This window comes from Microcaecilia unicolor, chromosome 2 (assembly GCF_901765095.1).
Source record: "Microcaecilia unicolor chromosome 2, aMicUni1.1, whole genome shotgun sequence".
Taxonomy (NCBI): domain Eukaryota; kingdom Metazoa; phylum Chordata; class Amphibia; order Gymnophiona; family Siphonopidae; genus Microcaecilia; species Microcaecilia unicolor.
Genome location: NC_044032.1, coordinates 40,043,243 through 40,064,050, shown reverse-complemented (window position 1 = coordinate 40,064,050; position 20,808 = coordinate 40,043,243). Strand labels below are relative to the sequence as shown.

The window sequence follows — 20,808 nt, the reverse complement described above, 5'->3', positions numbered from 1 at the left end:
ATTATTTTAACACTTTATTCATATTTATTTTCTTACAGAAGAAATTCCCACCATTGTCGGGATCTTCAGTGCATTTGGCCTTGTGTTCACTGTTTCCTTGTTTGCTTGGATCTGCTGCCAGCGCAAATCTACAAAATCCAACAAGACCCCTCCCTACAAGTTTGTACATGTGCTGAAAGGAGTTGACATTTATCCTGAGAACCTAAACAGCAAGAAGAAATTTGGAACAGATGAAAAACAGCAGAAATCAAAATCTGCGATACCAAAAAACTCTCTTCATCTTGATCTAGAGAAAAGAGATCTAAATGGGAACTTCCCCAAAACAGATCTCAAGGTTCAGAATTCTTTGGAACCAGAAAACTTTTCTCAAAAGCATTTCCCTGAAAAGGAGAGTGACTGTGTATCATTGGAGAGCATAACATCTAGCACGTCATCATCTTCTGTAGATAAACCCGATAAGCTAGGCACTCTCTTCTTCTCATTAGAATACAACTTTGAGAAGAAAGCTTTTGTAGTGAACATCAAAGAGGCGAGAGGTTTGCCAGCTATGGATGAGCAGTCTATGACCTCTGATCCTTATATTAAAATGACAATTTTACCAGAAAAGAAGCACAAAGTCAAAACCAGAGTGCTGAGAAAGACCTTAGACCCAGCTTTTGACGAGACCTTTACATTTTATGGAATTCCTTACAATCAAGTGCAGGACCTGGTACTTCACTTCATGATCTTGAGTTTTGACAGGTTTTCAAGAGACGATGTCATTGGAGAAGTCCATATCCCTCTGTTGGGAATTGAGCTGTCGGATGGAAAAGTCCTTATGAACCGAGAAATCACCAAAAGAACTGTGAAGGTAATACGACTTGGGTTTTCTGAAAATGTGTTCAACTACTGACTATCTTGAGTCTAATAACATAAAATAAATATAATATTGTATGATTTCAGGAAAATAATAAGATAAGGTACAACTCTTCCATTTGACATGGATATTAATATTAATGTGAGCAATGCACACTTATAAAGTATTATTTTATATCATTATGTTCAGTGTAGTCACATAGTCAGTGAATATAAATCAACCCAGGAAGTATCAAAAATCAGATAATATTCACCCAAGGAATTCTTTACCCCTAGCATATGCTTCAGTAATTTTATTTTATTTTGTTATATATTGTACTGTTTTATTATATTATGTATATAATTCTGTAGCCCATTCTGTTGGGAGGATGGGATAAATAAATATATAAGTACATAAGTAATGCCATACTGGGAAAAGACCAAGGGTCCATCGAGCCCAGCATCCTGTCCACGACAGCAGCCAATCCAGGCCAAGGGCACCTGGCAAGCTTCCCAAACGTACAGACATTCTATACATGTTATTCCTGGAATTTTGGATTTTTCCAAGTCCGTTTAGTAGCGGTTTATGGACTTGTCCTTAAAGAAACCGTCCAACCCCTTTTTAAACTCGGCTAAGCTAACTGCCTTCACCACTTTCTCTGGCAACAAATTCCAGAGTTTAATTACACGTTGGGTGAAGAAAAATTTTCTCTGATTTGTTTTAAATTTACTACACTGTAGTTTCATCGCATGCCCCCTAGTCCTAGTATTTTTGGAAAGCGTGAACAGACGCTTCACATCCACCTGTTCCACTCCACTCATTATTTTATATACCTCTATCATGTCTCCCCTCAGTCGTCTCTTCTCCAAGCTGTATAGCCCTAGCCTCCTTAGTCTTTCTTCATAGGGAAGTCGTCCCATCCCCGCTATCATTTTAGTCGCCCTTCGCTGCACCTTTTCCAATTCTACTATATCTTTCTTGAGATGCGGCGACCAGAATTGAATACAATACTCAAGGTGCGGTCGCACCATGGAGCGATACAACGGCATTATAACATCCTCACACCTGTTTTCCATACCTTTCCTAATAATACCCAACATTCTATTCGCTTTCCGAGCCGCAGCAGCACACTGAGCAGAAGGTTTCAGCGTGTTATCGACGATGACACCCAGATCCCTTTCTTGGTCCGTAACACCTAACGTGGAACCTTGCATGACGTAGCTATAATTCGGGTTCTTTTTTCCCACATGCATCACCTTGCACTTGCTCACATTAAACGTCATCTGCCATTTAGCTGCCCAGTCTCCCAGTCTCGTAAGGTCCTCTTGTAATTTTTCACAATCCTGTCGCGATTTAACGCGATTTAAATAAGGCTGTTCTTCCATTTTATCTCCATGGAGAAAAAAAGCCTAGAGAATCAAGAAGATTATAATTCATACATAATGGAATCTTTGCTATCACATATGGCATAACTGAGTTATTATATTTTGGCAGATGTGCAGTGAATCCTTTGAAAAGCCAAATCTAATTGCCTGGAGCAAATATAATTTACATATTTAATTTATGCCCTGGGCTTGGAAAGAGTTGTTTCAGAAATACTGTAGTGCTCTATATGTTACAGCTTTTATTTGTGATGAATTGATTATGTGGAGTTGATTTCTTTCAGTTCTGAAAAACTCTGCAGCTTCTTTATTAACCACACTGTGTTGACTTTTATCATTTTTCAGAATAGCAGAGGAACTGCTGCATTTGACTCCAAAAATCCTCAGTGACTGATTTCTTGTCACTTAGTTGCAAGTTGGGCTGTACCTAAAATTCATATTTGATTCAATTCGACCCCCAAATAGTGCCACAAATGCATTATTCGTATTTGGCTGAAAAGTGATTTAAATTTGAATATGAATAATCCGGGGCTCTGCTGTGCTACATCCTACTGATATAAACCCTTTTCCCGGGATTCTATATAGTGTGCTTAGAATTAGGCGCCAAAATCAGTGTGGATTCTATAACACCATAAGTAACTTAATTGGCTTAACAAGATAATGAGTGCTGATAACAGCACTTAAGCAATAATGAGCACTAATTGGCACTGATTAGAATTTAGGCACACAACTCGCTAAGCGTATTCAGTAATGATGTGCGCCAAACTTCTAACGTGTGGAGACAAAGAGGGGTGTGGTTATAGGTGGGGAAATGAGCATTTCATGGGTGTTCCAAAATGTAGGCGCCTAGTTATAGAAAATAGGCCAGTGCGCCTAAATCTACACGCTGAGATTTACGTTTTCATTGGTGTAAAAGGATGCACGCAGATATTGGCACTGGGATATCAACTAACCATATTCTGTAATCGATGCCTACATCTAGGTGCCAATTATAGAATACTCTTAGTTGGCACAGATTTCAGCGTTGATTTTTTAGGCACCATATATATAATCTCCTCCTTTATCTCTAATTTCATGTTGCTTCTTTTATTACTTTTTTATGTTAAAGCTCAATGCCCATTATTCGTATTCGGGATTCATATTTGGCTGGATAATATTTTTCATTATTTGTATTTAGCCGAATAGTAAAATATGCTATTTGGTACAGCTCTAGTTGCAAGTTATAAGCACTTGGTAAGGGCCAAAAGGGATGTTGTTTTAATGAAATGACTTTCAGGCTCCAGACCAGAAAAAATAACATTTGGGCTCATGGCAACTCTCTGTTCATCCCCTTAGAAGTCATCTGGACGTGGAGAATTACTGATTTCCCTTTGCTACCAGTCTACAACAAATACCTTAACCGTGGTTGTGTTAAAAGCTCGACATTTACCCAAAGCTGATATATCAAGCTTATCAGGTAGTGTACTTTTTGAAATGACCTTCTTATCTATAGATCTTTTATTCTTTGGTGAAGAAATGAAACTTTATGCATCAGTCAGTCTGATGCCCAAAACAATTTTGAAATATTGGAGTGAAAAGAGAATTCTTGTCAATGGAGGAAAACTGAAAGATGTGGAGGGGCATTTTCGAAAGAAACGTCCATGTTGCGATTTGGATGTCTTTGCAAAACATCAAAATCCAAGGGCGGGGAAAACCATATTTTTGAAAAAAGATGGACGTCCATCTTTTGTTTCGAAAATACCGTCATACACAACCAAATTCTTAAATTTGGACGTCCCTAGATTTGGACGTCCTTGGATTTGTAGTGCACTGGTCCCCCTGCCATGCCAGGACACCAACCAGGCACCCTAGGGGGCACTGCAGTGGACTTCATAAAATGGTCCCATGAACATAGCTCCCTTACCTTGTGTGCTGAGCCCCCCAAAACCCACTACCCACAACTGTTCACCACTACCATAGTCCTTACGGGTGAAGGGGAGCACCTATATATGGGTACAGTGGGTTTGTGGTGGGTTTTGGAGAGCTCACTGTTTTAGGTAGGGGGGTATTGGCCTGGGTCCGCCTGTCTGAAGTGCATTGCAGTACCCACTAAAACTGCTCCTGGGACCTGCGTGCACTGTCATGGACCTGAGTATGATATCTGAGGCTGGCACGAAATATTTTTAAAGATGTTTTTTGACAGTGGGAGGGAGTTAGTGACCACTGGGGGAGTAACGGGAGGTCATCCCTGATTCCCTCTGGTGGTCATTTGGTCATTTTGGGCACCTTTTTGTGCCTTATTTGTAAAAAAACATGTCCGGGTGAAAACGTCCAAGTGTTTGTCAGGGACGTCCTTGCTTTTTTCGGTTATGGGTGAAAGACGTCCAAGTGTTAGGCACGCCTAAGTCCCGCCTTCGCTACACCTCCGACATGCCCCCTTGAAATTTGGACGTCCTTGCAACGGAATGCAGTTGGAGACGTCCAAAATCAGGTTTCAATTATACCGATTTGGACATCTCTGTAAGAAGGATATCCATCTTCCGTTTTATGTCAAAAGATGGACGTCCTTCTCTTTCAAAAATGAGCCCGATAGTGATCCTCAGATTTTGCAGAGTAATATTAATGAAATCCTTGTGAAAAGACAGGGATATTAATATAAACTGAAATAATGATTCACTATGTACAATATAGTTCTGGGTCAAATGCATAAAGGAGAAAGAGAAGGGTTGCATGTCTAACTCTATTGATAGTTGATAGGAAAAGGAAGACCATCTTACATTATGCTCAGATCTAGTTACACAGAAGGCTGATAGTAGAATGAACTGGTCTGTTTGTGGATCTCAACAGAGAAAATAACTGTAACTCTAGAACATTCTCAATATGTAATATCATAAGACTGCATCTGAGTAGCATAATCAGGATTGTGAAGATCAAAAATGTGTGTACAGAAGAGTAAAAATTAGGTTAAAGATAAGTTGATAGAAATGTGTTCATTATTGTTTTAATTGCCTTTGGGGGCAATTCTATAAACTCACGCCTACAACTATGCATCACATATGCTTGACAAAGGTGCCTTTAATTTATGTTTTCATGTATAAGTACACTAGGCACTGTTCTCTAAGGGGCCCTTTTACAAAGTGGCAGTAAACCCAATACACCATTTCCATGTTAGGGAAAATAGGGCAGCAATTGGGCAGCACCGCATACTACCCGGTTACTGACAGGTTAAAGCGGGAGCCAGGGGTGTGCTGGTAAATTGTTAACAGGGGGCTCTCTCTCGCCAGCAAAGTAAAAGAGAATTCAGGAGGGGCCCAAGCCCACATTTTGGGATCCATTTGTTAAAGTAGCCATGGAGAACCGGCTCCCAAAATTCTTAAAAACTTAACAAACGGCTCTCGAGAGCCTGTGAGAGCCTGCTCCAGCACACCACTGGCGGGAGCCCTTACCACCATTTCAATGGTGGCATAAGTGAAATATTACTGCATGGCCCTTTTTTTCAGCCTTTTTACCCACTGTGTTAAAAAGGGCCTCAGCATGCGGCAAAAATGGTCTTTGCCATTAGCACAAGGCCCTTTTTACCGTAGCTTAGTAAAAGGACCCTTAAAGCAGTATCTAGTACCATAGAGGGGCGTAATCGAACGGGGGCGCCCATTTCTAAGGGCGCCCATCTCCGGGGACGGCCCCGGGAAGGGGCGGAGCCAACTATATTATCGAACAAGATGGGCATCCTTCTTTCGTTTCGATAATACGGTCGGGGCTGGCCAAATCTCAACATTTAGGTAGGCCGAAATGTTGAGATCGCCGGACTTAGACGTGGCCAGCCTCGGTTTTCGCCAATAATGGAAACCGAGGCCGGCCATCTCAAAAATAACCACATCGAAGCCATTTGGTCGTGGGAGGAGCCAGCATTCCTAGTGCACTGATCCCCCCTGACATGCCAGGACACCAACCAGGCACAATAGGGGGCACTGCAGTGGACTTCACAAATTGCTCCCAGGTGCATAGCTCCCTTACCTTGGGTGCTGAGCCCCTCAACCCCCCCAACCCCCACTCCCCACAACTGTACAACAGTACCATAGCCCTTAAAAGGTAAATGGGGGCACCTACATGTGGGTACAGTGGGTTTTGTATGGCTCCCATTTACCACCACAAGTGTAACAGGTGTTTGGGGGGGGGATGGGCCTGGGGCCGCCTGCCTGAACTGCACTGCAGTACCCACTAAAAACTGCTCCAGGGACCTGCATAGTGCTGTGATGGAGCTGGGTATGACATTTCAGGCTGGCATAGAGACTGGAAAAAAATGTTTTTAATTTTTTTTTCGGTGGGAGGGGGTTGGTGACCCCTGGGGGAGTAAGGGAAGGTGATCCCCGATTCCCTCCGGTGGTTATCTTTTCAAGGCTTGGTCGTGAACAAAAAGGGACCAAGTAAAGTCGGCCAAATGCTCATCAGGGCCGCCCTTCTTTTTTCCATTATCAGCCGAGGACGGCCATCTCTTAACCACGCCCCCGCCCCACCTTCGGTACACTGCCGACATGCCCCCTTGAACTTTGGCTGGCCCTGTGATGGAAAGCAGTTGAGGCCAGCCAAAATCGGCTTTCGATTATGCCGATTTGGCCGCCATTAGGAGAAGGGCACCCATCTCCTGATTTGTGTCGGAAAATGGCCGCCCTTCTCCTTTGAAAATAAGCTGGATAGCGTGTAATTCCAAAGTGAGCGTAAACATGGGAGGAACATGGGCAGTTTGGTGTCAAGTAATGGACATATCTTATAGATTATTATCAGTTACTCACATCACTTGCCATACTTAGGTGCAACCATTTACACTTGCCATTGACATGGTACAAGGTGTCACACCTAAATTTTGCTCCCTAATGTGGGTTTGAGTAGGTTGTCTGTAAAACTTGATGTCCATAAGTGCCGTTATAAAATTGGCACTAATTGTGCCCCATTGTAGCACATAAATCAAAGCACCAAGTTATAGAATTAACTCCATTATGTCTGTTTTATCCTCTCACCCCAAAAGGCCTCAAATCATATTAATCAAAAGTTATTACAGTCTGGACTATATCTATATCCTATGCATGCAGACACATCTTTAAATAACATTTTGTACAATAAATGTGTTTTCATTTTTTTTTTTTCAACTTGATTCTTTAATAATTTGTTCCACGCTTTAGTCAATTTACTCTGGTGAAAACTACCTTAAGTAATGAAAGGAAATGATTGTCCATCCCTTATTATACTAATGTAAATATTAAAACACTAGTCTGTTATAAAAAGTAGACCGATACACATATATAAAAACAAAGAAATAATTTATTCAAACCAAGATAAAAGCAGTACCCGACGTGGCCACGTTTCGCCCTCAGGCTGCGTCAGGGGTAAAACTAAAAATCTGGGGTGATCAACATACCCCTTCAAAAAAAGCTGTGCTTGTTAACAGACACTGCTCTGGATCAAAGTGCAACACTAGAAAACATTACATGATATACTTAAATGTATTCTAATGCTTGATAATAAGGTGTTTGATGACAGAATAACTTTCAGAGTAAAATTTTCAATGATTTCAGTTATTTCAATATGGATATTAAAGACATCAACTACATTTTGCATTTGCAACCTACACTGCGTTCTTTTGAGGGTTATAATTGTATCATGCATATTCAGGTCCAAAGAAGATAAGAATAGCCATACTGGGTCAGGCCAATGGTCCATTTAGTACAGTATGCTGCTTCCAACAGTGGCCAATCCAGGCCACAAGTACTTTGCATTAACCCGATTAGTAGCAACATTCAAAACTGTAATCCCAGTGCAAGCAGTGATTCCCCATGTCCACTAATAACAGACAATGGACTTTGCCTCCAGGAAATTGTCCAATCCCCTTTTTTAAACCCAGATGTGCTAACCACTGTTACCACATCCTCTGGCAATGAGTTCGAGAGCTTAACTATTTATTGAGTGAAAAAAATATTTCTTCCCATTTGTTTTAAAAGTATTTCCATGTAATTTCACCGAATGTCTCCTCTGGTCTTTGTACTTTTTGAAAGAGTGAAAAATCAATTCACTTTTACCCATTCTACTCCACTTAGGATTTTGTAGACCTCAATCAAGCTGAAGAGCACTAACTTCTTTAGCCTTTCCTCATATGAGAGGAGTTCCATTCCCTTTGTCATTTTGATTGCTCTTCTTTGAACCTTTTCTATTTCTGCTATATTTGAGATATGGTGACCAGAAATGAATGCAATACTCAAGGTTATGTTGCACCATGGAGTGATACAGAGGCATTATAATATTCTTGGTCTTATTTTGCATCCCTTTCCTAACAATTTCTAGCATCCTGTTTTGGCTAACACCACACACTAGGCTGATTTAATAAGGCTTTTCTTTGTATTGCATGTACAGTAGACAAAATGATCAGTAAATTGGGCATTTAAGTACATAATATTGCCACACTGGGACAGACCGAAGGTCCATCATGCCCAGCATCCTGTTTCCAGCAATGGCCAATCCAGGTCACAAGTTCCTGGCAAGATCCCCAAAACGTTCAATACATTTTATGCTGCTTATCCCAGAAATAAGCAGTGGATTCTCCCCAAGTCATTTTAATAATGGTTTATGGACTTTTCCTTTATGAAGCTGTCCAGACCTTTTATAAACCCCGCTAAACTAACCGCCTTTACCACATTCTCTGGCAATGAATTCCAGAGTTTAATTACACGTTGAGTGAAGAAAATGTTTCTCTGATTCATTTTAAAAGTACTACTTTGCAGCATCATCGCAACTCTGACCACTATAGACAATATTAGCCCTGGATATTTAGTGCCGGACCACTTCCGGGCACCAGGGCCACCGAGAGACTGGGCCTAGTATTTTTGGAAAGAGTAAACAAATGATTCACGTTTACCTTTTCCATGCCAGGTCTATAGACCTCTATCATATCTCCCCTCAGCTATCTTTTCTCCAAGGTGAACAGCCCTAGCCACTTCAACCTTTCCTCATAGGGATTGCTATAATTTATATGTACACTTTTTAGACACATTCTGCCCGAAAGTCAAAGCAAATTGACTGGGCAGGGGAGGCTCCTGCCTGCTTGATTCACTTATGGCTGCCTAAGTCCTCTTGTTCGGTGGCACTTAACGAGACAGTGTCACAGAATATCACCACAGACCGCCCCTACACTGTCCAATTAGTGCCAGGTGATCCATTGGCTGAACTTGGGCAGAGCTAACTGGTTAAGTAAGCTGCTAAAGGTAGGACAGCTTTTTTGAAGCTAACCAGGCACCGGTTTGAATATTAGCTGGTGCCTAGTTAACTTGTGGTTAGCATCTTCCAGGCATCTGTTTTTCTCCAATCCTGATCTCCCTTCTCCCGAAGCTGATGCATCAAGGACCAAGACTTCCATTCGCCTCCACCCTCAAAGGCCCCCTGGGCCTATCTGGAGGTTCCCTGGTGGTCTAGGGGTGGTCATGTGGGCAAGATCAATGCCTACTCACTCTTGCCTGTTGTGGATCTGGCCTCAAAATGGCTGCTGCAACCCCTAGTGACAATCTCAGGGGGCCCTAAAGGGGTGGGGGTTGGTGGGGCTGCAACCCTGATGCGTCATGCTCAGGGGAAGGAGGGGGATCTGGACCAGAGGGGATCAGAGAGGCAAAGGCACCTAGACATACTTATATGAGTCCCAGTCGATATTTAATAGGGGCCTGCATAACTGTATTATGTGAGTCCTGGCTGAATCTCAGCCAGGACCCACAGAAGCTCCAGCAGCCAGTGCAGTTGCAATTACCCACAGATATTCAGTGACAGAACCTGGCAGGGGGGACAAAATTCCCCAGGTCCGGGCCTCCAAGGGGGGCCTGGCACCGCAGTCCCACCCGCCCTCCGTCGTTGACCGTCTGCCCCCTGCATTGAAATCGCAGTCTCACCTCCGTGAAAGCAGCGCTGCAGGCAGCAGAACGCCTCCCTTCGGGCCTCCTTCCCTCCCTGTGTCCCGCCCTTGTCTGATGTAACTTCCGCGAGGGCGGGACACAAGGAGGGAAGGAGGGCCGAAGGGAGGCGTTCTGCTGCCTGCAGCACTGCTTTCACGGAGGTGAGACTGCGATTTCAATGCAGGGAGCCCGGCCCGGTGGCAGACGGAGGGGGGAGTGGAAGCGGTGATCTCAGGGGGGGTGGAGGAAGAGCAGTGGCTGCGGCGACCTAGGAGGTGGAGGGGGGAGTGGCGGCGGCAACCTAGGGGGGGGGGCGAGGGCAGCAGCCAACTGCAGAGCTTGGTAGAAGGGAGCTCTGACTGCCTTTGGAGGATGGATGCTTGGGGAGCCCCATCAGCTATAAAGCAAGGGTAAGGGCCAGTGTTAGACATGCTCTGGCCCAGGTAGGAAAATAAAGGAGGGCACTCTCTCCAATCCCCTCTCTTCCCTGCCTCCCTTCCGATTTCTGTACCTGCCATTACTATCACACTGACAGACCCTCACCAAAAACAGAACAAGGGATCACAAGTTAGAAATAAAAATATTTACACAAAAATTGAATTGAGAACCCCAAGAAGTTAAATTTAACATGTACTACAACCCTGAAGAAATAAAAACAAAAATGCATTTCTGAACACAATGCAAAGACATTTGCTATGCACTTTTCACAAAGCTAATATATTCCATTTAAACATTCAAAATAAAATGCTTTTTTCTACCTTTGATGTCTGGACATTTTATTTTTCCATTATGTTGCTTCTAATTTCCTGGCGTCTACTAATTCTCCTTCAAGTGACTGCTGTGCATTTGTCTTTTCTCCTCTCTACTGTCTATTCCCTCACTACATCTACCTCTGACATACTGATCATTCCTTTTTAGTTGCTTCCTCTTTTTTTTTTATTTTCTGCCTCTCTGTCAACTCAAATTTTACTCTCTTTCTCGCCTTTCTCCTTCTTTTTACTTTACAGCTGCCTATCAGATCGTCATCTTCTTCTCTCACCCACTAGCTCTCCCATTACCCAACTCACTCCTTCTCCAGCCATTCCCTTTCATCTTTAATCTCCTCCCCATTACTATATTTCTATCTTCTGTAATCACTATCCTCTCATCCATTTCCTTGCCACCCTCTTCCTCTGCCCCCCTCCAGCATCTCCCACATGGTTCCACCATTCCCAGCATCTTCCTCCATCCACCCTTCTAGCTCCCTATCCCTTCTCTTCTCTCCACCCCTGTCCCTTCTCTCCTCCCCATGGTCCAGCATTTCTCCCTCTCTCTTTCCTCCCATTGTCTGGCATCTCTCCATCATTCTCATTTGCTCCTGGATCCAATATCTCCCTCTCTCCCCTCTCCTATGAATCTCCCCTGCCTCTCATCCAACCCCATGTCCTACATCTCCCCCTCTCTCCCATTGTCCACATCCTTCTTTCCCCCTCCCTTGTACCCCAGATCCAATAGCTGTCTTCCCCCTCCTTCCCATGCAGCATTCTCTTCCTTCCTTCACCATGTCCAACATTTCTGTCTCTCTCCCACTGTCCACCATCTCTGTCTCCCCCTCCCTTGTGCCCCAGGTCCAATATGTCTTTCTCCTCCACCCATACAGCGTCTCTCCCTTCTTCCCATCCACTGTCATGCCCAACATTTCTCCCTCTCTTCTCCGTGCACCATCTCTCCCTCCCCTCCAGCCCCATATACAAGATTTCTCCCTTTCTTGCCCCCTCTACCCCTTTGTCTCTCTCTCTCTTCCTTCCCTCCACCCTCATGCACCATCTCTCCCTCCTCTTCACCTGTGTCCAACATTTCTCCCTGTGTTCTCCCTCCCCCTCCATGCAACATTTCTCCTTCTCCATCCACCCCATATCTCTTGTCCCTATCCCCCTCTCCCTCCAGGCAGCATTTCTCCCTCTCCTCCCACTAAACAAGATTTCTCCCTCTGCTCTGCTGCCTGCCCGGTACCTTGGCAGAGTGAGCGCACCAAATGTAGCTATGCGCACCTCTCCCCAGGCTCCGCTTCGCCGCATGATCGTCGCTCCCTGCACTCTTCCTCTCGCCCGCCACGCTGCACGCTGCACACTGCGCAGGCATTCACACAGGCAGCCGCGCTCCCCCCCACCGCGTCCATCCGGTCCTCTGATGCACTTCCTGTTAGGACCGGATAGACGCGGCAGGGGAGAGCACAGCCGCCTGCATGAATTGCAGCACCGCACGACAGGCAAGAAGAAGAGTGCTGAGCGATGCAGCGAAGCGGAGCCTGGGGAGAAGCAGCGAGCGAAGGATGTGAATGGGCGCCTGGGCGGGCCTGGAGGGAAAGTGGGTGGGCCTGGGCCCACCCAGGCCCACCCGTGGCTACGCCCCTGGTCTATAGTGGTCAGAGTTTACTAATGTGCACTATGGCATTAGCGAGTTCTAATGCTATTAGTAAATAAGTCCCATTTATATAATGAGACCTATGGTAAATAATGTTTTTTAATGCCCAGCAGCATATATTAATGTGGTAATCCTTGTCAATCAATGGAGTATTTTGTATGGTTTTGAGGTGTTAATCAAATGTCTAGTTTTCTTCAGAAGTGTGTAGAATTTGTTATATTTGCTGTAAATATTCTGTAGACAATGAATGCTGTAAATAATAGAAATACACAATGCATATGGAGGCAAATTTAGAAAGAATGTAGAAACCAGAATTGACCTATATAGGTAAGTATGTGTATAATTTCAGTAGTATTATAAACAGGATCTGCCCAACGTAGAGGCTGTTCTAAAATACAAGCAGGAATACATGTGTAGGTATCAACAGGGACAAAGTTCTAGGTCTGACGCACACACAGAAACTTGATCAGATCATTCAGGAAGCAACACCGCGGCAGCCGAGAAGAGGACTTCGGCTGTCAGGGGTTGGGGTCCCCCGTCAGCACAGGTACACGACGGCGGTGGGGGAAGGTTTTTGGCGGGAATGGGGGATCGAGAGGGTCACGGCAGGGGGGTCCAGGGCTCAGTAACGCGGAGGGGGGGTGTTGAAATCGGAGGGAGGGGCGTGATGGGGCCTTGAACTGGAAGGGAGGGAGGGAGGGGGGGGGTGTTGGTACGCCGAGGATGGGGTGTTGGTGCGCCGAGGGGGTGGGGGGGGTTGGTGATACGCGATGTGAGGGGGCTCCGCTTCCTTATGTCACAGCCAGTCTGGTGTCTCCTTTCTGGTGACGTCAGCCTGGCTTCGGAGCTTAGCTCAGTAACTCCGAAGGAGCCACGGACACAGGCAGGCCCATTAGAACGTTGGAGGTGAGAATTATTATATAGGAAGAGGGATCCGCACCTAATTTAGACACAAGGATTTACACCAGGGTTTACTTGGTGTAAATCCTCACATCTTTAGGTGCTAAGAGTATTCTATAATGGTGCTTAACTTTCAGCATGATTTATAGAATAGTGCTTATCATGTTATTCTTTGCTGCTGATGTTTGGCACTATTTACAGAATTCGGTCCCATATGTGTATGTTGTGGTCTCTCCCTAGTATAGAAGAGAGTGGGATGTTTGACCACGGACAAACGAAACCTGGAGACATGAATCCTTAGCCTCCAATGACAATATACCTATACAACATCCCCATCCAACATACACAAACTTCAGCTTTACCCATGTAAAAAACAGCTTCTTAAAATCAGGTTTTACACATGTATGCTTTATACATATGCAAGTGCTGGTTTCTATATCGCAATAGGGCCCTAATCTATTATATAAATTGTGTATCTACTGCACAAAAGATAATAAATGAGAGGGTGTTTTGGCAGGCACAAAGACTGGAGGTTAACAGTAACTGTCAAAACACATCCTGAATGATTCACGGTGGAATACAACAGTTTAATAGCTAATAATACATTGAAAAAGACAGAAAGTTTTGATCGTGTAATTTCAGTGCCTATCTCTTCACTTCATTAATTTCATTAGGGCATTTCCTAAATGGTTTGTGTACAAACTCAACTGTAGAAATGGTTCTGGAACTTAATGTAGGGGCCCTTTTACTAAAGGGTTGGCACAAGGCAATAGGCTCGCCGGGTGCCAATGCGGAACGACCACCGGCCTGCCACAGCAGCCCAGCGGGAATTCTGCTCCCACCACATGCCATTTCTAGTACCACAGAAAATGTATTTCCCTTATTTTTACTGCTGGGTTAGAGCGGGACTCCTTACCTACTACTACTACTTAACATTTCTAGAGCGCTACTAGGGTTACGCAGCGCTGTACAAAATAAACAAGAAGGACGGACCCTGCTCAAAGGAGCTTACAATCTAAAGAACGAAATGTCAAGTTGGGGCAGTCTAGATTTCCTGGGTAGAGGTGTAGAGGTTAGGTGCCAAAGGCGATATTGAAGAGGTGGGCTTTGAGCAGAGATTTGAAGATGGGCAGGGAGGGGGCATGGCGTATGGGCTTGGGGAGTTTGTTCCACGCGTGGGGTGAGGCGAGGCAGAAAGGGCGGAGCCTGGAGTTGGCGGTGGTGGAGAAGGGTACTGAGAGGAGGGATTTGTCTTGAGAGCGGAGGTTACGGGTAGGAACGTAAGGGGAGATGAGGGTTGAGAGGTAGGGAGGGGCTGCAGATCGAGTACATTTGTAGGTTAGTAGCAGAAGCTTGAATTGAATGCGGTACCTGATCGGAAGCCAATGAAGTGACTTGAGGAGAGGGGTGATATGAGTGGATCGGTTCAGGCGGAAGATAAGACGTGCAGCAGAGTTCTGAATGGACTGAAGGGGGGATAGGTGGCTAAGTGGGAGACCAGTGAGGAGTAGGTTGCAGTAGTCAAGGCGAGAGGTAACGAGAGAGTGGATGAGAGTTTGGGTGGTGTACCACAGAAAATTTATTTCCCTTATTTTTACTGCTGGGTTAGAGCGGGACTCCTTACCGCCACCTCAGTGGGCGGGGGGGGGGGGGGAAGTGCTCCCCCCCTCCCCGAAATGAACGCTCAGCAAGTACAAACTTACCGTACAGCCATTTCTTTTCAGCCTTTTTACTCTCTTTGGTAAATGGGGCCTTGGCGCATGGCAAAAACACACACTGCCGCTAGTGCAGGGCCCCTTTCACTGCAGCTTGGTAAATGGACCCCATAGTGCACAGCTTAATAACACTTGAGTTAATTTAATAAAATGTCTGAAAACCTGCAAAGAAATTATACATATGTGTCAGTGCTGTACATGCCTGGTACTGCTTTAGAAATAATAATACTAATAAGTAGTATTAGTACTACTAGTAGTAGTAGAAATAGTAGTAATAGTGCTAGAAAATCACATTGTTCTCCAGGATAACTTTTAGAACTCTGCTGTTTTTTAACCATAGAACAGTTTATTGAACATGTTAAGGAGGTCATTTTAGAAACTTTAGGCACTATCCACATATCTGAAAAGCAGACTGACACTTGTGAAACAGCGTATACGTGTATATTGTGATTTTAGAAAAGAAGCTAATTATATGTATATATGGCAACATGTAGATTCTGTCTGTAGGGAAAGGAGGCATGGTATGGATGTATTTTGATGTACGTATGTGCAGAAGAAACAAATCTCCACAGAACACACAATGTGCAGCAACAACAGCGAAGACGACTCAGAAATGAGTGGACAATGTTCCAATGTATTAAAGAGTTGATAAAAAGTTTATTAAAAGTGGTTGAAACTCAACTCTTTTATACATTGGAACATTGTCCACTCATTTCTGAGTCGTCTTTGCTGTTCTTGCTGCACATCGATATATTTTGGACAGACCTTCTAAGTATATATGTGTTCCATATTTTATAATGACCATACACAGACACCTTGGCATTTTTACTCATCAATACTTATATCTTGTTATGTAATAAGCACTGTTGGCCTGTCCATTAGACAGACTATCAGGCTTATTTTCGAAAGAAATGGGCATCCATTTTTTGACATAAATCAGAACATGGACGTCCATCTACAGGGACGTCCAAATCGGTATAATCGAAACCCAATTTTGGACATCTCCAACTGCAGTCCATCAAAAGGATGTCCAAATCTCAAGGGGGTGTGCCAGGGGTGTGTTCAAGACGGGACTTAGGCGTTCCTAAGTCATGGACGTCTTTCAGCGATAATGGAACAAAACAAAGACGTCCAATAATAAAACTTAAACGTTTTGAGCTGGACCTGTTTTTATAACAAATATCTGTAGTGGGAATTGATCCACTACCCCAGGATCAAAGTCTGCTGCACTAACCACTAGGCTACTCCTCTACTCCACACAAGAGGTGCCTCAAATGACCAGATGACCACTTGAGGGACACAGGGATCACCTCCCCTTACTCCCCCAAATCACAATGCACATTTACTCTTTGGGATTCTACCAGGTACTTGTATCCTGGATTGGCCACTGCTGGAAGCAGGACACTGAGCTAGGTGGACCATTGGTCTGTCCCAGTATGGCTATTCTTATATTTTGTGGACCCTGTAGTTGGTTTATATGTTTGTTCAGCAATCCAAATAGTGCAAAATTGCAATAGACTAGTCAGGGGATTACTTTTCTTAGGTTTCAGAAGACTCTTAGCAACCAAAGTATCTTTTGTTGCAATGTGCCTTATATAGCTATCCATTGATTAGTAACCTTTGGCAAGATTGATGGAAATCGCTGAAATTGTGGTGTTAGTAGTCAATAAGCCTGCTCTCTCACCGCCAAAGAATGTTTGTTTTATCTGGGTTAATATTTTGTGTTTGTGATTTTGACCTGCGTGTGTGTGTGTGTCCAGCAGTGAGTTTCTCTTTGGGACAATAAGAAGAATGTCATCTGCATGGATTTAGTATAGGATCTCCAAGAATTTTAGTACTTGCCCCAGCGGGCTCAGGAATGCATTAAAAAGGATTGGAGACATTGATGAACCTTGGGAGACACCTTGGTTCATGTAACAGGATGAAAAAAGTTGTTCATTCATTCATTCATACTTCTAACCCATAATTATCCAAAAATGAGTTTTGGTTCAATGTGGCCTACATTTATTAGAGATTACATTGATTCAATTACATTTACAAGGTTTTATGATGCTGTGTTTTACAGTGGTTGGCAAGATAACTATTATTGCGTATGGAATAGTCATTGGGTTTCTTTAGAAGATATGTCTTAGTTCATTTCTTAAATAAAAAGATGCATTACAGTAAGAGTTGAGTATTGTTGTTCCAGAATGCTTAGTGTATATTTTACTAATAGAATTTCCTGAAGAGGTAGGTCTTTAGGTCTTTTCTGAACTGGAGGTAGTTTGTGATGTTTCTTATGACTAGAGGAATTGAGTTCCACCATTTTGAGCCCAGGTAGCTAAATCCCACTGTGTAGGTGAACTTGTATAGTACATTTTTGCAGTTGAGCAAGTGAAGTAGTAGGTAACCTCTGATTCCTAGATTTACATTTCTTGGTGATAGTTTGATCATGTCTAGCATGTAATCCGGTGACATGGCAAACAGTCTTTTGAAGATGATTGTGCTGGATTTGAAAAATAGTCTGACCTTAATCGGGAGCCAATGTTTTGGCGCACCGTCTCAAAGATGGAGCCTCGCTTCCTCGTACCTTGCCGATCCCACATGATGTAAGCAGCCGGATTTTACTGCTACTGTTCATTGGCTTCTGGTTCTCAACCAGCTGTTCATCGTTAAATCCCAGAGAGTGCCCTAATCACTACTACAGTTGTCTCGAGGGCCGGTGTAGACAGATAGCAAGAGTGGGTTTCACCTTCTTTCCTTCCTTATGATATCAGCATGGTCTATTAAGACTATTCCCATCACTTCCTGCCAGAAGTCATCTGTATTCATTCAAGGTTTTCCTCGTGGCACACTTTTCTCACCAGTTAAAGATGGATATTTCACCAGCACCCTTTGTTCCCTCTGCCCCATCTAATTGCTACAAATTTCATTGGCATCTCATTGCCTGGTCGCTGCTCCACTCGTTTTGGGTGCTGATGGTCAGTACCGAAGCAGTTTTCAGCGCTACCTGCACCATGTTGTTCCGGAGGAGCATTGTCTAATTGATTTGAATTTCTTACAGCTGGAAATCTTAACAAAAAAAAAAATTTTGAGTTTTATATCTCATAGCCAAAAATGGATGCGCAGCAAAATGAAAATTGCCGCGCGTCCATTTTGGGTCTGAGACCTTACTGCCAGCCATTGACCTAGCGGTAAAGTCTTGCGCGGTAACTGGGCAGTAATGCCCTACGTGAGCCAAAGGCCACTTGGCGTGTGTCCGATAAATGCGTCAGAAAATAAAATTTATTTTTCGGCTGCGCACCAAAAATGAAATTACTGCAAGAGCCACATGGTAGCTGTGTGGTAACTCCATTTTGGAGCATATTGGGTGCGCGTAGACGCTTAGGCGGCTTAGTAAAAGGGCCCCTTAAGTGAGAAAGTTAATTCATGGTAATGGTTATGGTTATGGTAATGGTTGTGGCACTGAATCTACTGGAATATGGTTGATGAAATTGCCAATTTTACATGATGGTTTGATTGTGCTCTTCAGTTCATTCCAAACTGCTTGTTTCTCATACTTTCAGGGCTTTTTTTGAGAAGGTACTTGGGGGTACCGAGTACCGGCACCTTTTCCATTGTCTGCTAAAATTGACCCATGGTCCCCAAGTTTTAATGAAAGAGCTCAGGCCCTACACACCAATTCTGCCTTGTCATAGATTCTGTGACTGGTTGCAGGGGGCCTGGCTATTGTGGGGTGGGTCCCTTAGTGATCACCCCACCCCCTGAAGGGTGGCCTGGCATTTGAGTACTGGCACCTTTTTCGCTAGAAAATATGCACTGCATACTTTGAAGTTGTTTTGTTCTGAGCTGCATGTATGGTGGCCATTTTTTAATGGTGTTAGGGTTAAGGAGTTGCATCCTCAAAGAGGGGGGTGGGAGCTACTATTTTATTGTTTGAAGAGGTATTTCTGGAACACAGGGCGTTGGGAAAGGGTGTCTGGATAAGGTTGCATATGATGACCATGCTGGTAGCATACCCTATGCAGTTACGGCTTGCGGGTGGCCTATATTGGCTCGTGCATGTTGATGGGTACCCATTGACTCAATTTCAGTTTGCAGCATTGCTTAAGAGGAGTTTGGCTCACTGTGAATATGTGGAATTTGGTGATTGATGAACTGAACAGAATAAACACTAATGATAAAGTACATGTGTGAATCACGTTTCTCTCCTTGTGATATTTGTCAGTTGAAATTTAATTAAAGTAAAGAACCTAATATTCTGACCACAGAATTATCCTAAGTACAGCATAACTTTTTTGGCCCCTGATCACAGGTTTAATTCTTATCCCAGTGCCTGTCCCAGCATAATATGCCAGAATCATGGCTATGTAACACTTCATAACACATAGCATGAATCTTCTTTATCATTGATATGGCATAGGCTCATATATTTAAACTGTACAAAAATATTGAGTATGTTTGGTTTGTGCATCTTAGAAATGGCACATTTCTAGACTATAAAATCTGGGACAACTAAAATGCTAAACAAAACACTATGAAAGTTTAAAGCTATACAAAAAATACTGTAAGATTTATTTTGTCCCCATTCCTTAAATATGGTCCATTACATGAAGAATGTTGCTCTCAAAGGATTGATGTCTCCTTTCATCCTAAGTGAATATGGGATTTATAGGCTAACCAGCATATTGATAACCAGCTGCATTTGCCCTGTGTTCTGGTGAAAAATCAATCTTTCATATTTCATGGAATAGAAGGGTGAAAATAGCTTATGAAGCTCATGGTAATTCTTTTCTGAACTTACACCATTACAATGACTGTTTTATTGTTGTAAACTATCATGTCTTGAAGAATGATCCGAAGCTTTTCATTCCAGTACAGTGACTTATCACCTAACAAACACTTCAATAGTAATATACCCATTGCAAATAACCTGTGTGTTCAGTGATTCATCATTGCAACAGAAAACTTCTTTGTCTCAAACTTAAAAAAAAAAAAGATTTCACGCAAGTAAAATACCATAGAAAAGGATTTCATAGAATATTTTTTCTCAAGAGCTGCAGCAGCAATAGAGCAAAGCAGTTTATAGTTCCATTTTATCTGGTTTTTGCAATATGATTGGTGATGATTGTTAAAAGAGGATGGTGTTTTTCGTTGCAGATCCTTATGTCAAGGTGAACCTTTACCATGCTAAGAAGAGAATCTCGAAGAAGAAGACCCACGTCAAGAAATGCACACCTAATGCCGTGTTTAACGAATTGTTTGTCTTTGACATTCCCTGTGAGGGTCTAGAAGACATCAGCGTTGAGTTTTTGGTTTTGGATTCGGACAGGGGGTCCAGGAATGAGGTCGTTGGTCGGTTAGTCCTGGGAGCTTCAGCGGAAGGAACAGGCGGAGAGCACTGGAAGGAAATTTGTGAACATCCTAGAAGACAAATTGCCAAGTGGCACATGCTGTGTGATGGTTAGCGTCCTAGAAAAAGAGTCTGGAACTGAACAAATGTTTCCATAGGCAAGGAGCAATTTTCTTTTTTTTTTTTTTTGCAACGTGTAATTAAAGGCTTGTAACAAGACATCCTTTTAGTGCAGAATGGATTGAATTATCACAAAAGAAGGCAGCTGTAGACATTGAACAATCAAAAACAAAACCTGCCAACAGAAATGACAGAATTCTCAGATAAGACTCATTTT

At 43.3% G+C, this 20,808-nt stretch overlaps 1 protein-coding gene across 1 annotated transcript in view; it reads left to right on the top strand.

Annotated features, from left to right (window-relative positions):
• The window catches only part of SYT4 (synaptotagmin 4), a 52,129-nt gene extending 31,543 nt beyond the window's left edge, over positions 1-20,586 (top strand). Inside the window, exons 2-4 of the mRNA XM_030191902.1 lie at positions 39-850; positions 3,553-3,673; positions 20,279-20,586. Of these exons, the coding sequence (XP_030047762.1) occupies positions 39-850; positions 3,553-3,673; positions 20,279-20,586 (1,241 nt within the window). The remainder of the gene's footprint in view (positions 1-38; positions 851-3,552; positions 3,674-20,278) is intronic.
• Positions 20,587-20,808: the final 222 nt, after the last annotated feature.